This window comes from Argentina silus, assembly GCF_951799395.1.
Source record: "Argentina silus genome assembly, chromosome: Y".
NCBI lineage: Eukaryota > Metazoa > Chordata > Actinopteri > Argentiniformes > Argentinidae > Argentina > Argentina silus.
The window spans coordinates 2,347,501-2,367,098 of NC_139654.1; the positions used below are offsets into that span (position 1 = coordinate 2,347,501).

Here is a 19,598-nt window from a genome sequence, read left to right on the forward strand (position 1 = left end):
AAACATCCATCACAATCAAGAAAGCTGAGTTTGTCCTGAAAATATTGATATGAAACACTTGGGTATTATTTTATATGGAAGTGCCTTCAAATTGAGAAAGAAAAAATGTATGTAAAAATGGAGAAAATACCCCTGGTCCCCAAAGGGTTAACCTGCAAAGTGAGGCCTTCTCTTTTCCCCCCATCAGAACAATGTGGGACCTGTCCATGTTTACAACCCTTGACTGATACATGTCTCTCTCTCTCTCTCTCTCTCTCTCTCTCTCTCTCTCTCTCTCTCCCTCTCTCCCTCCCTCCCTCCCTCCCTCCCTCCCTCTCTCTCTTTCTCTCCCTCCCTACCTCTTCTCCCCATCCAATTTCTCCCTCTCTCTCTCTTTCCCTCTTTCTCTGTCTTTTTCTCTCTCTCCCTCCCTCCCTCTACCTCTCTCCCTTACTCTCTCCCTCCCTCTTTCTCCTTCTCTCCCTCCCTACCTCCCTCTCTCCCTCCTTCACTTGCTCTCTCTTTCTCTCCCTCCCTCCCTCTCTCTCTCTCTGTCACAATCTCTCTCTCTTTCTTTCACTCCCCTCCCTTTCCTCCCTCCCTCCCTCCCCTTGCTCTCCCTCCGTGCCTCTCTCTCCCTCTGTACCTCTCTCTCCCTTTCTCCTTTCTCCATCCCATCTCTCTTCCTCCCTCCCTACCTCTCTCTACTACTCTCCCTCCCTCTCTCCCTCCCTCTCTGCCTCCCTTCCTTCTCTCTCTCCCTCTCTCCTTCCCTCTATCCCTCCCTCTCTCCCTCCCTCCCTCCCTCTATACATCCCTCTCTGCCTCCTCTCTCTCATTTTCTCCCTCCCTCCCTCCCTCACTCCCTCCCTCCCTTTCTCTCCCTCCCTCCTTCCTCTCCCCCCCTCTCTCTCTCTCCCTCCCTCCCATCTCTCTCTCCCTCTCACCCTCCCTCTATCCCTCCCTCTCTCCCTCCCTCCCTTTCTCCCTCCCTCCTTCCTCCCTCCCTCTATCTTTCCCTCTCTCCCTCCCTCCCTCCCTCCCTCTCTGCCTCCCTCCCTCCCTCCCTCCTCTCTCTCCCTCCCTCCCTTTCTCCCCCCTAATCCTCTCTCTCCCTCCCCCCCTCTATCCCTCGCTATCTCCCTTCCTCTCTGCCTCCCTCCCTCCTCTCTCTCCCTCTCTCCCTCCCTCCTTCATCCCTCTATCCCTCCCTCTCTCCCTCCCTCCCTCACTCTATCCCTCCCTCTATCCCACCCTCTTTCCCTCCCTCTTCTCCATTCCTCCCTCACTCTCTCTCTCTCTCTCTCTGTCACAATCTCTCTCTCTCTTTCTTTCACTCCCCTCCCTTTCCTCCCTCCCTCCTCTTGCTCTCCCCCCGTGCCTCTCTCTCCCTCCCTACCTCTCTCGACTACTCTCCCTACCTCTCTCCCTCCATCCTCTCTCTTCTTCCCTCCCTCCCTCCCTCCCTCCTTCTCTCTCCCCCTCCCTCTCCTCCCTTCCTCACCCTCCCTCTATCCCTCCCTCCCTCTATCCTCTCCCTCCCTCCCTCCCTCCCTCTATCCTCTCCCTCCCTCTTTCTTCCTGCCTCCCTCCCTTTCTATCTCCCTCCCCCCCGTCTCTCCCTTCCTCTGTCCCTCCATCCTCCCTCTATCCCTCCCTCCTCTCCCTCTCTCCTATCCCTGCCTCTATCCCTCCCTCCTCTCCCTTCATCTCCCTCCCTCCCTCCCTCTCTTTCTCTCCCTCTATCCCTATCTCCCCCTCCCTCCCTGTCCTCCCTTTCTCCCTCCCTCTACCTCTATCTCCCCTCTCTCTCTCCCCATCCCTCCCTCTCCTCCCTTCCTCTTTCGACCTCTCTCTCTCCCTCCCTCCCTCCCTCTCGTCTGTAGTGAATGAAGTGGATGTTTTCCTGCAACCAGAGCCCAAGACCAGAGCCCAGGACCAGTTCTTCCAATGTAAGTGTGTTTCTCCTGAAGTAGCTGACAGTCTTTCTCTCTCTCCCTCCCTCCCTCTCTCCGTTCCTCCCTCCTCTCCCTCCCTACCTCCCTCTATCCCTCCCTCTCTCCCTCCCTCCCTCCTCTCCCTCCCTCCCTCCATTGGTCATCTCCACAAACCCTGAGACACAACTAGAGATCTCTAGGAGAGGGAGAGACTCATCAAAGACAGCCTACATATCTGACTCTCCCTCCCTCTCTCCCTTTCTGTTCCTCCATCCCCCTCTCTCTTCCTCCTCTCTCTCTCTATCTCTCTCCCCTCTCTCTCTCTCTCTTTATTTCTCTCTCTCTCTCTCTCTCTCCCTCCATCCCTCTCTCTCTTTCTCTTCCTCCATCCCCCTCTCTGTTCCTTCTCCCTCTCTCTCTCTCTCTCTCCCCTCTCTCTCTCTCTCTTTCTCTCTCTCTCCCTCCATCCCTCTCTCTCTTTCTCTTCCTTCGTCCCCCTCTCTGTCCCCCTCTCTCTCTCTCTCCTTCTCTCCCTCCCTCTCTCTCTCTCTCTCTCTCACTCTGTCTTTCTCTCTCCTCTCTCTCCCTCTCTCCCTCCATCCCTCTCTCTTTCTCTTCCTCTGTCCCCCTCTCTGTTCCTTCTCTCTATCTCTCTCTCTCCCCTCTCTCTCTCTCTTTCCTCTCTCTCCCTCTCTCCCTCCATCCCTCTCTCTCTTTTTCTTCCTCCGTCCCCCTCTCTGTTCCTTCTCTCTCTCGCTCTCTCTCTCCTCTCTCTCTTTCTCTTCCTTCGTCCCCCTCTCTGTCCCCCTCTCTCTCTCTCTCTCTCTTTCTCTCCCTCCCTCTCTCTCTCTCTCTCTCTCTCTCTCTCTCTCTCTCACTCTGTCTTTCTCTCTCCTCTCCCTCCATCCCTCTCTCTCTTTCTCTTCCTCTGTCCCCCTCTCTGTTCCTTCTCTCTCTCTCCTCTCTCTCCCTCTCTCTCTCTCTCCCTCCATCCCGCTCTCTCTTTTTCTTCCTCCGTCCCCCTCTCTTTCTCTCTCTCTCCTGTTTCTCCCTCTCTCTCTCCCTCCCTCCCTCTCTCTCTTTCTCTTCCTCCATCCCCCTCTCTGTTCCTTCTCCCTATCTCTCTCTCTATTTCTCTCCCCTCTCTCTCTCTCTCTTTCTCTCTGTCTCTCTCTCCCTCCATCCCTCTCTCTCTTTCTCTTCCTCCATCCCCCTCTCTGTCCCCCCCCCCTCTCTCTCCCTCCCCTCTCTCTCTCTCTTTCTCTCTCCTCTCTCTCCCTCCATCCATCTCTCTCTTTCTCTTCCTCTGTCCCCCTCTCTGTTCCGTCTCTCTATCTCTCTCTCTCTCCCCCCTCTCTCTCTCCCTCTCTCTTTCTCTCTCCTCTCTCTCTCCCTCCATCTCTCTCTTTTTCTTCCTCCGTCCCCCTCTCTGTTCCTTCTCTCTCTCCCTCTCTCTCTCCCTCCCTCCCTCTCTCTCTTTCTCTTCCTCCGTCCCCCTCTCTCTTCCTCCTCTCTCTCTCTCTTTCCTCTCTCTCTCTCTCTCTCTTTCTCTCTCTCTCCTCTCTCTCTCTTTCTCTTCCTCTGTCCCACTCTCTCTTCCTCCTCTCTCTCTCTCTTTCTCTCTCTCTCCCCTCTCCTCTCTCTCTCTCTCCCCCCTCTCTCTCCTCTCTCTCTCTCCCTCCATCCCTCTCTCTCTTTCTCTTCCTCTGTCCCACTCTCTCTTCCTCCTCTCTCTCTCTCTTTCTCTCTCTCCCTCTCTCTTTCTCTCTCTCTCCTCTCTCTCTCTCTCTCCCTCCATCCCTCTCTCTCTTTCTCTTCTTCCGTCCCCCTCTCTCTTCCTCTTCTCTCTCTCTCTCCCCCTCTCTCTTCCTCTCTCTCTCTCTCTCTCCTCTCTCTCTCTCTCTCTCTTTCTCCTCTCTCTCTCTCTCTCTCTCCCTCCATCCCACTCTCTCTTCCTCCTCTCTCTCTCTCTTTCTCTCTCTCTCTCTCTCTCTCTCTCTCTCTCCTCTCTCTCTCTCTCTCTCCTCTCTCTCTCTCTTTCTCTTCTTCCGTCCCCCTCTCTCTTCCTCTTCTCTCTCTCCCTCTCTCTCTCTCCTCTCTTTCTCCCTCCCTCCTTCCCTCCCTCTGCTCTTCCCCCAGATGCCTGTGAGCTCACCCTGGACCCAAACACAGCAAACAGATACCTCTCTCTGTCTGAGGAGAACAGAAAGGTGACATGTGGGAGTGAGGAGCAGCCGTATCCTGATCACCCAGAGAGATTTGAGGTCCGGGAACAGGTGCTGTGTAGAGAGGGTCTGACTGGGCGCCGTTACTGGGAGGTAGAGAGGAGTGGGAGAGGGGCTGGTATAGGAGTGACATATAAAGGAATCAGCAGGAGAGGATGGGGTGTTGACTGTGGGTTGGGATACAATGACAAGTCCTGGAGTCTGAGCTGCTCTCGTAACAGTTACTCCGCCTGGCACAATGATGAGAAGACTGTCATACCTGTCTCCTCCTCTGGCTCCCACAGAGTAGGAGTGTATCTGGACTGGCCGGCCGGCACTCTGTCCTTCTACAGGGTCTCCTCTGACACACGGACCCTCCTGCACACATTCCACTCCACATTCACTGAGCCCCTCTACCCAGGGTTTAGGGTTGGGTATGACTCTTCAGTGACCCCGTGGAAACTAGTCTCAGGGAGATCACACTGTATGTAGTGTTTAGGGCTACAGCCGTTGATGAGAACCAGATGGTTATTTGCTCATTGTGAAATGTGTGAAAAAGTGCAATAGACTGACAAAGCAGAAGTAGGAAATGCAACTGATAGTGAAACAATCCAGATGAATGATTAGATGATCAAATCAGACTGATGATGAACTCTGAGAATAACACAGGAGAGAGTGTCTGTATGTATATAAGAGTTGGTTAGATTGGGTGTTTGAGTTGTGATGCTGGATGACGTTGCTGTGTGTAAGATAGCAGGGAGTGGATGTGAAGACAGCTCTCCTTCTCTGTCAGTACAACATGGACAGTGTCTTCGGAACATCCTAATCTACACAGTGTGTAATTGATTCCTATGCAAATCAGAGACCCTATAAAAACAAAGATATTCATTCCGAAATGACATGAATTATTATCCTTGCATTAAGATGTACTCAATTCAACTTATTGAGTGATTTGTTGATGACATTTTTGCATTTTAACTAATTTTAAGACTGTCAAAGCAAAAAGTCTGAATATTTCTGTCCATGAGGTATTTTTGTATTTCACTTTTAATAAATGTACTGAAATGTCAAAAATCGTGTTTTCGCTTTGTCATTCTGGGGTATTGTGTGTGGATTGATGGCAAATTCTTTAAATTGAATCCATTTCAAATTTACTCTATAACACAAGAAAATGTGTAAAAAGTGAAGGGGTCTGAATACCTTCAGAAGGCGCTGTACATGTTCTGAACTTCACTTTCCATGTATTCCTTCATTTTTATATAGTAATCATCTAGTACAGTAATATCTATGCATCATGTGACATTGTGAGGGGCAGCCAAGGTGCAGGCTGCTTTTCTCCTCTCTGTCTGTGGGCTGTGGGAGGCATGGCTCTCATGAGAAGACTTCACCTGTCCCCTGCAGTACCGCCCCCTGCCATGGGAGGCATGGCTCTCATGAGAAGACTTCACCTGTCCCCTGCAGTACCGCTCCCGGCCATGGGAGGCATGGCTCTCATTAGAAGACTTCACCTGTCCCCTGCAGTACCGCTCCCTGCCATGGGAGGCATGGCTCTCATGAGAAGACTTCACCTGTCCCCTGCAGTACCGCTCCCTGCCATGGGAGGCATGGCTCTCATGAGAAGACTTCACCTGTCCCCTGCAGTACCGCTCCCTGCCATGGGAGGCATGGCTCTCATGAGAAGACTTCACCTGTCCCCTGCAGTACCGCTCCCTGCCATGGGAGGCATGGCTCTCATGAGAAGACTTCAACTGTCCCCTGCAGTACCTCTGACCCCAGACCCCAGACCTCCAGACCCCCAGACCCCCAGACCCCTATCCCCCAGACCTCTAGCCCTCAGATGGGGGCACCACCTGGTGGTCATTTACTAGTATTACAACAACAGAGAGATTAGAATCCAGCCAGTTAGCAATAAGCACTGAACCCTAAAAACCCAGAATTTGAACCTGAAATATTCTTTATAACATCACAGATCTTTTATAATGGAACAGTGTAATAGAACATCAGTGTAATAGAACAGTGTAATAGAACATCAGTGTAATAGAACAGTGTAATAGAACATCAGTGTAATAGAACAGTGTAATAGAACAGTGTAATAGAACATCAGTGTAATATAACATTAGTGTAATAGAACATCAGTGTAATAGAACATTAGTGTAATAGAACAGTGTAATAGAACAATGTAATGGAACGTTAGTGTAATAGAACATCAGTGTAATAGAACATCAGTGTAATAGAACAATGTAATGGAACGTTAGTGTAATAGAACATTAGTGTAATAGAACAGTGTAATAGAACATCAGTGTAATAGAACATTAGTGTAATAGAACATTAGTGTAATAGAACATCAGTGTAATTGAACATTAGTGTAATAGAACATCAGTGTAATAGAACATTAGTGTAATAGAACATTAGTGTAATAGAACATTAGTATAATAGAACATTAGTGTAATAGAACATTAGTGTAATAGAACATTAGTATAATAAAACGTTAGTATAATAGAACATTAGTGTAATAGAACATTTATGTAATAGAACATTAGTGTAATAGAACATTTATGTAATAGAACAGTGTAATAGAACATCAGTGTAATATAATCTTAGTATAATAGAACATTAGTGTGAACCAAAGGGGACGTTTTCTTTCCAGTGTTAACACTTCACTTAGCAACGTCATGACAACCCAAATGTGCAGACAGGCCTAGGAGACGAGTTAACCTTGACCCTAACCCTGACTCTAACCCTGACCCTGACCCTGACTCTGACCCTGACCCTAACTCTGACCCTGAACCTGACCCTAACCCTAACTCTGACCCTGAACCTGACTCTGACCCTGACCCTAACCCTAACTCTAACCCTGACCCTGACCCTAACCCTAAACCCTGACCCTAACCCTAACCCTAGGGGATGAGTTAACTTTAACCCTAACCCTTAACCCTGACCCTAACCCTAGGGCTAGTAGAACCATGTAGTTTGGCTCTTCAAACCCACCTCCTCGTTGCTAGGCAACCCCCCCCTTTTCCCTCCACCGTTCGTATTTTACGACATTTTTTAGAAAAAAATGTTTTATGAAACTCCTTCAAACCACACACTCTCCCCACCCCCTCGTTGCTAGGTAACCCACCATATCCCGTCCCTTTCCGACATTTTCTTTTCCTTTACGACATTCCCTCAAACACACCAACCTCCCTTATTTTACGACATTTACTATTATTATTATTATTATTATTATTATTATTATTATTATTATTATATCTTTACGACATTTACTTCTTCTTTACGAGAGAAGGGGAGACAGACACCATGGAAACCACCACCACCACCGACACCGGCGGCTCCTCTGGTACTCGTAGCGGGTCCTCTGGGACCGTCTCCCCCGGTGGTACCGTCTCCTCTACCGGCTCTGAGGCTAATGATAACGGGGCTAACTAACGAAGCTAACGAATTTACCTACCGAGTGCAGTGTTGACGGGGTGCTAAAGGCTAATGCTAACTGGCTCTAACGAACTGACCGTGTGTGTGTGTGTGTGTGGAAACGCGTCGTGTCATCATTACTCGACATTCCTTCAAACCCACCCCCTCGTTGCTAGGCAACCCATCCCCTTTCCCTCCACCGTTCGTATTTGTTTTGAAAAAATATTTTTACGACAGTCCTTCAAACCACACACACACTAACCCACCATATCCCGTCCCTTTCCGACATTTTCTTTTCCTTTACGACATTCCCTCAAACCCACCAACTGTTCCTCGTTGCTAGACAACCCCACCCCTCCCTCATTTTACGATATCTTTTTATTATTATTATTATTATTATTATATCTTTACGACATTTACTTCTTCTTTACGAGAGAAGGGGAGACAGACACCATGGAAACCACCGACACCGGCGGCTCCTCTGGTACCCGTAGCGGGTCCTCTGGGACCGTCTCCCCCGGTGGTACCGTCTCCTCTACCGGCTCCTCCGGCGGCTCTGGGACCGTCTCCGGCGGCTCCTCCGGCGGCTCTGGGACCGGCTCCTCCGGCGGCTCTGGGACCGTCTCCCCCGGTGGTACCGTCTCCTATACCAGCTCCTTCGGCGGCTCTGGGACCGTCTCCGGCGGCTCCTCCGGCGGCTCTGGGACCGTCTCCTCCGGCGGCTCTGGGACCGGCTCCTCCGGCGGCTCTGGGACCGGCTCCTCCGGCGGCTCTGGGACCGTCTCCTCCGGCGGCTCTGGGACCGGCTCCTCCGGCTCCTCCTCTGGTACCGGTACCCGGACCTCGTTTCTGACCCGGGCCACGACGCTCAACCTCCACACCGGGAACAACCTCCACACCTGAAGAAGAAGTGTCCGTCGTCCCCGAGTGAGGAGGTAAGAAGGGCGGGGGGGGGGGTCGGGAGGCTAGAGGCTAATGCTAACGGGGCTAACGAAGCTAACGAATTTACCTACCGAGTGCAGTGTTGACGGGGTGCTAAAGGCTAATGCTAACGGGGCTAACGAATTTACCTACAGAGTGCAGTGTTGACGGGGTGCTAAAGGCGAATGCTAACTGGCTCTAACAAACTGACCGTGTGTGTGTATTATGAATGTGATTAAATAAATACTAAATATGTCGTTTTATTGTCATTTTCTGTCTGTCTGTCTGACCTGTTGTTGCCGTTCAGCTCCAGGATTATATCCGTGCCACGCTGTCTCTGACCTGTCTGTCTCTCTATCTGACCTGTCTCTCTCTGTCTGTCTGTCTGACCTGTATGTCTTTTGTTGCCCTCCAGCTCCAGGATTGTATCCGCGCCATGCTGTCTTTGACCTGTCTGTCCCTCTGTCTTATCTGTCTGTCTATCTGTCTGTCTGTCTGTTTCTCTCTGACCTGTCTGTCTCTCCATCTGACCTGTCTGTCTGTTGTTGCCGTAGCTCCAGGACTGTATCCGCGCCACGCTGAGTGACTGGTCCTCCGAGACGCCGTCGGCCGGGGAGAAGGTGAGACTCATCCCTCTCTTCTCTCCCTCCCTCCTTTCCTGTCTCTCTCTCTCTCCCTCCTTCCCTCCCTCCTTTCCTCCTGTCTCTCTCTTCTTTCCCTCCTTTCCTGTCTTCCTTCCTTCCTTCCCTCCTGTCTCTCCCTCCCTCCCTCCTGTCTCTCTCCCTCTCTCCCTCCTTCCCTCCCTCCTGTCTCTCTTCCTCTCTCCCTCCTTCCCTCCCTCCTGTCTCTCTCTCTCCCTCCTTCTCCCCTCCTTCTCCCCTCCCTCCCTCCCTCCCTCCCTCCTGTCTCTCTCTCTCTCTCCTTCTCTCCCTCATTCCCTTCCCTCCTTTCCTGTTTCCTGTCTTCTTTCCTTACTGTCGGCGGAGGAGAAGGTGAGACTCATCCCTCTCTTCCTTCCTTCCTTCCTTCCTTCGTCTCTCTCTGGATGCTCCACACACACACACACGCACACCCACACACACGCGCGCCCAGAGGTGTCAAGGTGTTTAGTGAGTCAAGTGACAACGTGTGTGTGTGAGAGAGAGAGAGGGAGACACACACACACACACACACACACACAGATAGACAGACAGACACACTCACACAGACACACACACTCACTCACTCACACACTCACACTGAGGGAGCCTGGTCGACAGGCGCAACAGCGGGTCAACCAATGAGAATAGAAACAGGCGGAAACAGGGGTTGCGGTGAAATCAACGTAGGGTTTTATTTCTAAGGTGCGGGGAAAAGGGAGAGGCGAAAGGCAACTCAAATCTTCACCGGGTTGGCGGTTGGCGCTACGGCGCTCCGCCGGGTTCTTCTTGTCGTCAGAGGGAGAGAGAGAGAGACAGGCCAAAGTTAGTGGGATATCGGGTCCCTTTCACTGACCTCTTCCTCCGGTCGGTTGGGGGGTTCCTCTCCGTCTTCCAGGCTTTCTCTCCCGTTTGGCTTATGAGACTGGCTTAGCGGGTGTCTGGTCTCGACTCGTTCCTCCAGCCAGTCTGTCTTCAGCTTGTCCTGGGGAGTTTAAAAGGCCTCAGGATCGCCGAGCTGACTCAGCGCACCTGTGAGCGGTGAGCTGAGTCATCTGATTGGTGGCGGAGTCTCCAGGACATAGAACTGGGATAGTACCTCCCATCCAGCACGACACCCCATGGCTGCCTTTGCCTCCCCCTTGTGGCCACCAGGTGTCTCTGTGGGGCACTGCTCACCGGCTGGGCCATCACAACACACAGACACACACACACACTCACACAGACACACAGACAGACACACACAGACAGACACACAGACACACAGACACACACACACATGTCCAGAGGCGTCAATGTTTAGTGAGTCAAGTGACAACATGTGTGTGTCTGTGTGTGTGTGTGTGTGTGTGTGTGTGTGTGTGCCCCTGAGACAGGGAGAGAGAGAGGGAGACACACACAAACACACACACACACACACACACATACACACACACACACACACTCGCACAGACACTCACACACACACACACACACACTCACACAGACACACACAGACACACACACACACTCACACACACACACATGCCCAGAGGCGTCAATGTTTAGTGAGTCAAGTGACAACATGTTCAAGATTCAAGATTCTTTATTTGTCACGTTCATACAAGTGTACAGTGAAATGCAAAAGTGACAGTGCCACAGAGTAGTGCAACAATACAATAAGTTTTAAAATAGAATAAAATAAAAATAGAAGTACTAAAAATGACGTGTGTGTGTGTGTGTGTGTCTCCCTCTCTCTCTCCCTGTCTCAGGGGCACACACACACACACACACACACACACACACACACACACACTCTGTCACTTTTGCATTTCACTGTATACTTGTACCAACTCTGCCACTCTCAACCACTCAACTCTCCACCCTCTCCACTGAAGTACCCCTGTCTCTCTGTCTCTCTATCAATTCATCTATCCACACACACATACATAGTACACAGCGCATAGCACACACACACACACACACCTGGTGTGAACACATAGTGTACAGAAACACACATACACACTCGCACAGACACACACACACTCACACAGACACAGACACACACACACTCACACAGACACACACACACTCACACAGACACAGACACACTCACACACACACAGACACACACACACTCACACAGACACACACAGACACAAACACACATGCCCAGAGGCGTGAAAGTTTAGTGAGTCAAGTGACAACGTGTGTGTGTGTGTGTGTGTGTGTGTGTGTGTGTGTGTGTGTGGGTGCTCCTGAGACAGGGAGAGAGAGAGGGAGACACATACACACTCACATATACAGACACACACACACTCACACTGTCTGTCTGTCTGTCTGACCTGTCTGTCCCTCTGTCTTATCTGTCTGTCTATCTGTTTGTCTGTCTGTCTGTCTGTCAGTCTCTTACCTGTCTGTCTGTCTATCTGTTTGTCTCTGACCTGTCTGTCTCTCCATCTGACCTGTCTGTCTGCTGTTGCCGTAGCTCCAGGACTGTATCCGCGCCACGCTGAGTGACTGGTCCTCCGAGACGCCGTCGGCCGGGGAGAAGGTGAGACTCATCCCTCTCTTCTCTCCCTCCCTCCCTCCCTCCTTTCCTGTCTCTCTCTCTCTCCCTCCTTCCCTCCCTCCTTTCCTCCTGTCTCTCTCTTCCTTCCCTCCTTTCTTGTCTTCCTTACTTCCTTCCCTCCTGTCTCTCCCTCCCTCCTGTCTCTCTCCCTCCCTCCTTCCCTCCCTCCTGTCTCTCTCCCTCCTTCCCTCCCTCCTTCTTTCCTTCTCTCCCTCCCTCCTGTCTCTCTCTCTCTCTCCTTCCCTCCCCCCTTCTCTCCCTCCCTACCTCCCTCCCTCCTGTCTCTCTCTCCTTCTCTCCCTCCTGTCTCTCCCTCCTTTCCTGTCTTCCTTCCTTCCTTCCCTCCTGTCTCTCCCTCCTTCCCTCCCTCCTGTCTCTCTCTCTCCCTCCTTCTCCCCTCCTTCTCCCCTCCCTCCTGTCTCTCCCTCCCTCCCTCCCTCCTGTCTCTCTCTCTCCCTCCTTCTCCCCTCCCTCCCTCCCTCCTGTCTCTCTCTCTCTCTCCCTCCCTCCCTCCTGTCTCTCTCCCTCTCTCCCTCCTTCCCTCCCTCCTGTCTCTCTCCCTCCTTCCCTCCCTCCTGTCTCTCTCTCTCCCTCCTTCTCCCCTCCTTCTCCCCTCCCTCCTGTCTCTCTCTCTCTCTCTCCTTCCCTCCCTCCTTCTCTCCCTCCTTCCCTTCCCTCCTTTCCTGTTTCCTGTCTTCTTTCCTTACTGTCAGCGGAGGAGAAGGTGAGACTCATCCCTCTCTTCCTTCCTTCCTTCCTTCCTTCCCTCCCTCCTTTCCTTCGTCTCTCTCTGGATGCTCCACACACACACACACACGCACACCCACACACACGCGCGCCCAGAGGCGTCAATGTTTAGTGAGTCAAGTGACAATGTGTGTGTATGTGTGTGTGAGAGAGAGGGAGACACACACACAAACACACACACACAGACACACTGTGGGAGCCTGGTCGACAGGCGCAACAGCGGGTCAACCAATGAGAATAGAAACAGGCGGAAACAGGGGTTGCGGTGAAATCAACGTAGGGTTTTATTTCTAAGGTGCGGGGAAAAGGGAGAGGCGAAAGGCAACTCAAATCTTCACCGGGTTGGCGGTTGGCGCTACGGCGCTCCGCCGGGTTCTTCTTGTCGTCAGAGAGAGAGAAAGAGAGACAGGCCAAAGTTAGTCGGATATCGGGTCCCTTTCACTGACCTCTTCCTCCGGTCGGTTGGGGGGTTCCTCTCCGTCTTCCAGGCTTTCTCTCCCGTTTGGCTTATGAGACTGGCTTAGCGGGTGTCTGGTCTCGACTCGTTCCTCCAGCCAGTCTGTCTTCAGCTTGTCCTGGGGAGTTTAAAAGGCCTCAGGATCGCCGAGCTGACTCAGCGCACCTGTGAGCGGTGAGCTGAGTCATCTGATTGGTGGCGGAGTCTCCAGGACATAGAACTGGGATAGTACCTCCCATCCAGCACGACACCCCATGGCTGCCTTTGCCTCCCCCTTGTGGCCACCAGGTGTCTCTGTGGGGCACTGCTCACCGGCTGGGCCATCACAACACACAGACACACACACACACACACTCACACACACACTCACTCACACAGACACACATGCCCAGAGGCGTCAATGTTTAGTGAGTCAAGTGACAACGTGTGTGTGTGTGTGTGTGTGTGTGCCCCTGAGACAGGGAGAGAGAGAGGGAGACACACACACACACACTCACACATACGCACACTCACACAGACAGACACACACTCACACAGACACTCACACATACACACACATGCCCAGAGGCGTCAATGTTTAGTGAGTCAAGTGACAACGTGTGTGTGTGTGTGTGTGTGTGTGTGTGTGTGTGTGTGTGTGTGTGTGTGGGTGGGTGCTCCTGAGACAGGGAGAGAGAGAGGAAGACACACACACACTCACATACACACAGACACACACACACACACTCACACACTCATACAGACATACACACACTCACACAGACATACACAGACACACTCACACAGACACACACACAGGCAGGGAGACGGGGGGGAGGCAGGTTTGGGGGGGGAGGGTTGAACAGGGAGGGAGGGAGATTCTGCTGAGGTCAGCTAATCTCTCTCTCTCTCTCTCCCTCTCTCTAGTTCGACTAGTCTGGTCTGTCTCTAACCTGGACTGCTCCCCCCTCCCAGGCACGCCTGGCTGTCTTTCTGTAATCTGTCTGTCCTGAACCTGTCTGTCTCTCAGACCTGTCTGTCTCTCCAGGAGTCTGACGTCCTAGACTGTTCCACCCCCCACGCGGCCGAGGCCATCACGCCTGTCTGTCTCTCTGTCTGTCTGTCTCTAACTTGTCTCTCTCTCTCTAACCTGTCTGTCTGTTTACCTGTGTCTCTCTCTCTGACCTGTCTGTCTCTCCAGGAGTCTGACGTCCTGGACTGCTCCACCCCCCATGCGGCCGAGGCCACCATCATGCTTGTCTGTCTCTCTCTCTCTGACCTGTCTGTCTCTCTCTCTCTAACCTGTCTGTCTGTTTACCTGTCTCTCTCTCACCTGTCTTTCTCTAACCTGTCTGTCTCTAACCTGTCTGTCTCTCCATGAGTCTGACGTCCTGGACTGCTCCACCCCCCAGGCGGCCGAGGCCACCATCACACCGGAGGAGAGGGAGGAGCTGAAGGTGTCTGGTACGCTACGACAAGCTAACGCAGGCTAACGCTACGCTAATGCAGGGTAAGACAGGTTAACGCAGGCTAAGGCAGGCTCACGCAGGCTAACACATGATACCGCCACCACATGCTGCCGCACGCTAACACACACCACGATAACACATGCTAATAAATGCTAGTGCATGCTAACACCGGCTCACACGCACCACGATAACACACGGTAACCCAGGGCTAACAAACGATACCAGCCCATGATTACACATGACGCGACCACACGTTAACACAGGCTAACAAATGACACCAGCACATGCTAACACAGGCTAACCCAGGCTATCCAACGCTAACCCACGTTAACACAGGCTAACAAATGACACCAGCACATGCTAACACAGGCTAACCTAGGCTAACCCACGCTAACGTTGTCGTTGCAGTCAAGCTGTTCCTGTGCGAGTCGGACCAGTCGTCCATCAGGCAGGCTGTCGACATGGGTGAGTCCTGCCTGTTTGTCTGTCTGTCTGCCTGTTTGGCTGTCTGCTTGTCTGTCTGTTTGTTTGGCTGGCTGGCTGGCTGTCTGCCTGTCTGTCTGTCTGCCTGTTTGGCTGGCTGTCTGTTTGGCTGCCTGCCTGTCTGTCTCTCTCTTTACCTGTTTGTCTCTCCCCTCCACAGCCTGTCTCACCCTCGCCCTGTCGACCAGGAGGACAACATCCCCCCCCCCCCCCACACCCAGACCCTCTCGGACCTCTAACCTGTCTTTCTCTCCCTAACCTGTCTCCCTCCCCCCCAACAGCCTGTCTCACTCTCGCCCTCTCCCAACTCGACTCGGTCATCCTGGCGCCCCCCCCACGCCCCCCAGACCCTCTCGGACCTGCAGCCGGCATGGGTTTTCTTGGAAACGCTGGTGGCGTCCGGGAAGGTGGTCGCCATCGGGACGTCGGACCTGGACAAGGGCCTCCTGGAGGAGCTGCACAACTGGGCCCAGGTGGGTGTCTGTCTGTCTTTCTCTGGCCTGTCTGTTTGTCCTGGACGGTGTGTGTGTCTGTCTGTCTGTCTCTCTCTCTCTCTCGCTCTATCCCTGACCTGTCTGTCTGTCCTGGACAAGGGCCTCCTGGAGGAGTTGTACGACTGGGACCAGGTGGGTGTCTGTCTGTCTGATCTGTCTGTCTGTCCTGGACAAGGGCCTCCTGGAGGAGCGCTACGACTGGGCCCAGGTGGGTGTCTGTCTCTGTCTCTGAACTGTCTGTCTGTCTGTCCTGTGCTGGGGGTATCTGTCTCTCCCTGACCTGTCTGTCTCTCTCTCCATGTCCAAGGTGAAACCCCACCAGTAACCAGGTCAAACTGAGTGCGTACGCCAACTGTCTGTCTCTCTTTCTCTCTCTCTCTTTCTCTCTGTCCCTGTCCTGTCTCTCTCTCTCTGTCCCAACCAAGCAGTTAACAGTGTCTGTCTGTCTGTCTCTCTCTCTCTGTCCCTGACCTGTCTGTCTGTCCCTGACCTGTCTCTCTCTCTCTCTCTCTCTCTCTCCCCCGTATCCAAGGTGAAGACCACCAGTAATCAGGTCAACCTGGCGTCCTGTTGTGTGATGCCCCCCGATCTGATGGCCTGTATGTCTCTCTGTCCCTGACCTGTCTGTCTCTCCCTGACCTGTCTCTCTCTCTTCCGTATCCAAGGTGAAGCCCACCAGTAACCAGGTCAACCTGGCGTCCTGTTCTGTGATGCCCCCCGATCTGATGGCCTGTCTGTCTCTCTGTCCCTGACCTGTCTGTCTCTCTGACCTGTCTCTCTCTCTCCCGTATCCAAGGTGAAGCCCATCAGCAACCAGGTCAACCTGGCGTCCTGTTGTGTGATGCCCCCCGATCTGACGGCGTATGCCAAGCAGGCGGGGGTCCAGCTACTGACCCACAACGACCCCAAAGGTGGGTGTCTGTCTGTGATCTGTCTGTCTGTGATCAATTTGTCTGGGGGTGTCTGTCTGTCTGTCTCTCTTTCTCTCTCTCTGTCCCTGACCTGTCTGTCTCTCTCTGACCTGTCTGTCCCCCCTCTAACCTAACCTCCCTCTTCATCTGAGCTGTCTGTCTCTCTCTGACCTGTCTCTCTCTCTCCCTCCCTCTCTTTCCATGTCTGTCTCTCCCTCTAACCTGTCTCTCTCTCTCTCTCCCTCTCTTTCCATGTCTGTCTCTCCCTCTAACCTGTCTCTCTCTCTCTCTCTCTCCTTCCAGAGCTTATCTCGGCGGCGGGCTTCCAGGAGGCGCTGTCTCTCTCTCTCTGACCCGTCTGTCTATCTGTCTGTCTTTGACATGTCTGTCTCCCCTCTAACCTGTCTCTCTCTCTCTCCCTCCCTCCTCTCCCTCTGAGCTGTCTGTCTGTCTTTGACCTGTCTCTCTCCCCCTAACCTGTCTTTCTCTAACCTGTCTGTCTCTCTGTCGTCTTCCAGAGCTCATCACGTCGGCGGGCTTCCAGGAGGCGCTCCGTGAGAGCGCGGCGTTAGCAACGGCATCCCACGGCGACCCCGACCGCGACGGCTGTGACGCGGCGTCGGCGTGGCGTGGCGCCTCCGCTGGGTCCTGCGCTACGCCATCATCGTCAAGAGCTGCGGCATCATCAAGGCCAAGGGCTACCCGGTCCACGCCACCCGGGTAGCGTAGCGTAGCATAGCATAGTCTGGTGTAGTCGAGGCTAGCATAGTGTAGTGTAGCCTTAGCGTAGCATCGTGTAGCCTTGGTTAGCCTGGTTAGCGTAGCGCGGACGACACCTTGGTTAAGTTGAAAGACTTAGCTACGGTTAGTAGCTAAGTCACATGTATGTAATGTGATGTCATGTATGTAATGCTTATGGAGTTGATGGTGGATTAAATCTGTTCCGTCAGTTTTCCAGCGACTGACAGAGAGCAGAAACACGCTGCATGGCGCCATCTGTTAGTCGACTGTCGACAGCACAACACATGAGGCCAATGGAGGAAAGCAGAACCATGTGAGAAGATTTCCTCTTCAGTGGTTGAACCTTTCACACATCTGGCACTCCGGATTGTTTCAGCAGCGTAAAAACAAAATGCATTTTTAAATGTTCCAATGTATTTCTATGGGACTGTTAGGGATAGGAATGTATTTCTATAGGACTGTTAGGGTTAGGAATGTATTTCTATGGGACTGTTAGGGTTAGGAATGTATTTCTATAGGACTGTTAGGGATAGGAATGTATTTCTATGGGACTGTTAGGGTTAGGAATGTATTTCTATGGGACTGTTAGGGTTAGGAATGTATTTCTATGGGACTGTTAGGGTTAGGAATGTATTTCTATGGAACTGTTAGGGTTAGGAATGTATTTCTATGGGACTGTTAGGGTTGGGAATGTATTTCTATGGGACTGTTAGGGTTAGGAATGTATTTCTATGGGACTGTTAGGGATAGGAATGTATTTCTATGGGACTGTTAGGGTTAGGAATGTATTTCTATGGAACTGTTAGGGTTAGGAATGTATTTCTATGGGACTGTTAGGGTTAGGAATGTATTTCTATGGGACTGTTCGGTGCCAACATGTTTGACAACATGGTAAGTTAGTGAGTTTCGTTTCTAGGCACACTAGATCGTATCCAGGGGTAATAGAACATTAGTGTAAAAGAACATTAGTTTAATAGAACAGTGTAATAGAACATTAGTGTAATAGAACATTAGTGTAATAGAACATTAGTTTAATAGAACAGTGTAATAGAACATTAGTGTAATAGAACATTAGTGTAATAGAACAGTGTAATAGAACATTAGTATAATAGAACATTAGTGTAATAGAACATTAGTATAATAGAACATTAGTGTAATAGAACATTAGTGTAATAGAACATTAGTGTAATAGAACAGTGTAATAGAACGTTAGTGTAATAGAACATTAGTGTAATAGAACGTTAGTTTAATAGAACATTAGTGTAATAGAACATTAGTATAATAGAACATTAGTGTAATAGAACATTAGTGTGAACCAAAGGGGACGTTTTCTTTCCAGTGTTAACACTTCCCTTAGCAACGTCATGACAACCCAAATGTGCAGACAGGCCTAGGAGACGCTGAGAAAATCACCAGGACTCCACTGCCCTCTCTGCAGAGCATCTACCACCGCAGAGTCCACAGGAGAGCCGCCTCCATCCTCAAGGACCCCACCCACCCCCAGCACGGACTGTTCACACTTCTACCCTCAGGCCGGAGGTACAGAAGTGTTAAATGCAGGACCACCAGACTGAAGAACTCCTTCTTTCCCACTGCCATCAGGCTCCTAAACAACCCATAGGAGATTAATATAACCTTACTACCTCAAATAACTGAATTTTCCAGTTTGCATAATTGCACTGCTACATTTGCACTGTTTTATTATTATTATTGCTGCTATTTTATTTTATGCCTTAAATTTTGCTGTCTTGTACATTTGTTTAGTATATATTGTATATTCTTTAGTATTGTATATTTTACATTGGTTGGCATTCTGCGGACAGCAAAGCAAGAATTTCATTGTACAGGGAAACATGTTTTCTACTGTGCATATGATAATAAACACTTTGAATTTGAATTTGAATTGTCTGAAGCAAACAATGGAATAGTGTTCTCTTCCTGATGATGTCTTTTTACCGGGTGACCTCATTCTTTTGACATCTCAAACTTCATTTAAAATGTTCTTAAACACCAAATATTCTTACTTAGTTCATATTCTTTCAATGCCAAACCATTCCTTCATATTTTAGTTTGTATTCTCAGACTTTCAATGTGCAAATTTGTGCAAAACATCCTAAGTTTGGATTTAACTTGCCTGCCCCCATGATTGATAGAAACATACTTACATTAAACCAGCTACTGTTATTATAATAATGTCTTGTCAACCCTCACACCATCATCATAAACTTCACATCATAACAGCAACATTCATTCAATACCAGTTAGCATCCACTCAAAGTCTCCTTCTGCATTTTACTTCCTACTCTTTGAAAGTCAATCCATTTCTTCATCTTCCGATCGATACTCTCAAACTTTCACTGCAAACATGAAGGCCACTGTTGCGTTGCATGTTCATATCCATATTTCCCACCCTGATTGATCGATGCAATGAACACAGACAGAGGAAAGCATCCCTTCAGAAATCCCAGACACCGAGATAAGATTCAGTTAAAGGTAGACTCAGCGATATGACGTCAACGCGGGACGTTGGTTGACTTCAGCGATGTTTCAGATTCATCCGAGCGACGGACGTTTCACTAATGATGGATTCCATTGGTGCACGAGCACGACAGTGGCAGATGGCCATGTGACAAACGGGCTGGCGAGGGAATTGTCTTGCCTTAGGCTTCAACGATC

At 51.0% G+C, this 19,598-nt stretch overlaps 2 protein-coding genes across 2 annotated transcripts in view; one reads left to right on the forward strand and one right to left on the reverse strand.

The window, feature by feature from the left end:
• LOC310823908 (tripartite motif-containing protein 16-like) overlaps positions 1 to 5,188 on the forward strand; it is a gene marked incomplete at its 5' end in the record, with an annotated part of 9,491 nt that extends 4,303 nt beyond the window's left edge. The window contains 2 exons of the mRNA XM_083696849.1: positions 1,866 to 1,931; positions 4,056 to 5,188. Coding sequence (XP_083552975.1) covers positions 1,866 to 1,931; positions 4,056 to 4,612 — 623 coding nt within the window. The 3' untranslated portion in view covers positions 4,613 to 5,188. The remainder of the gene's footprint in view (positions 1 to 1,865; positions 1,932 to 4,055) is intronic.
• Positions 1 to 19,598, reverse strand: part of LOC310823911 (tripartite motif-containing protein 16-like protein) — a gene marked incomplete at its 5' end in the record, with an annotated part of 288,284 nt that overhangs the window by 9,061 nt on the left and 259,625 nt on the right. The gene's annotated exons all lie outside the window — the stretch shown is intronic.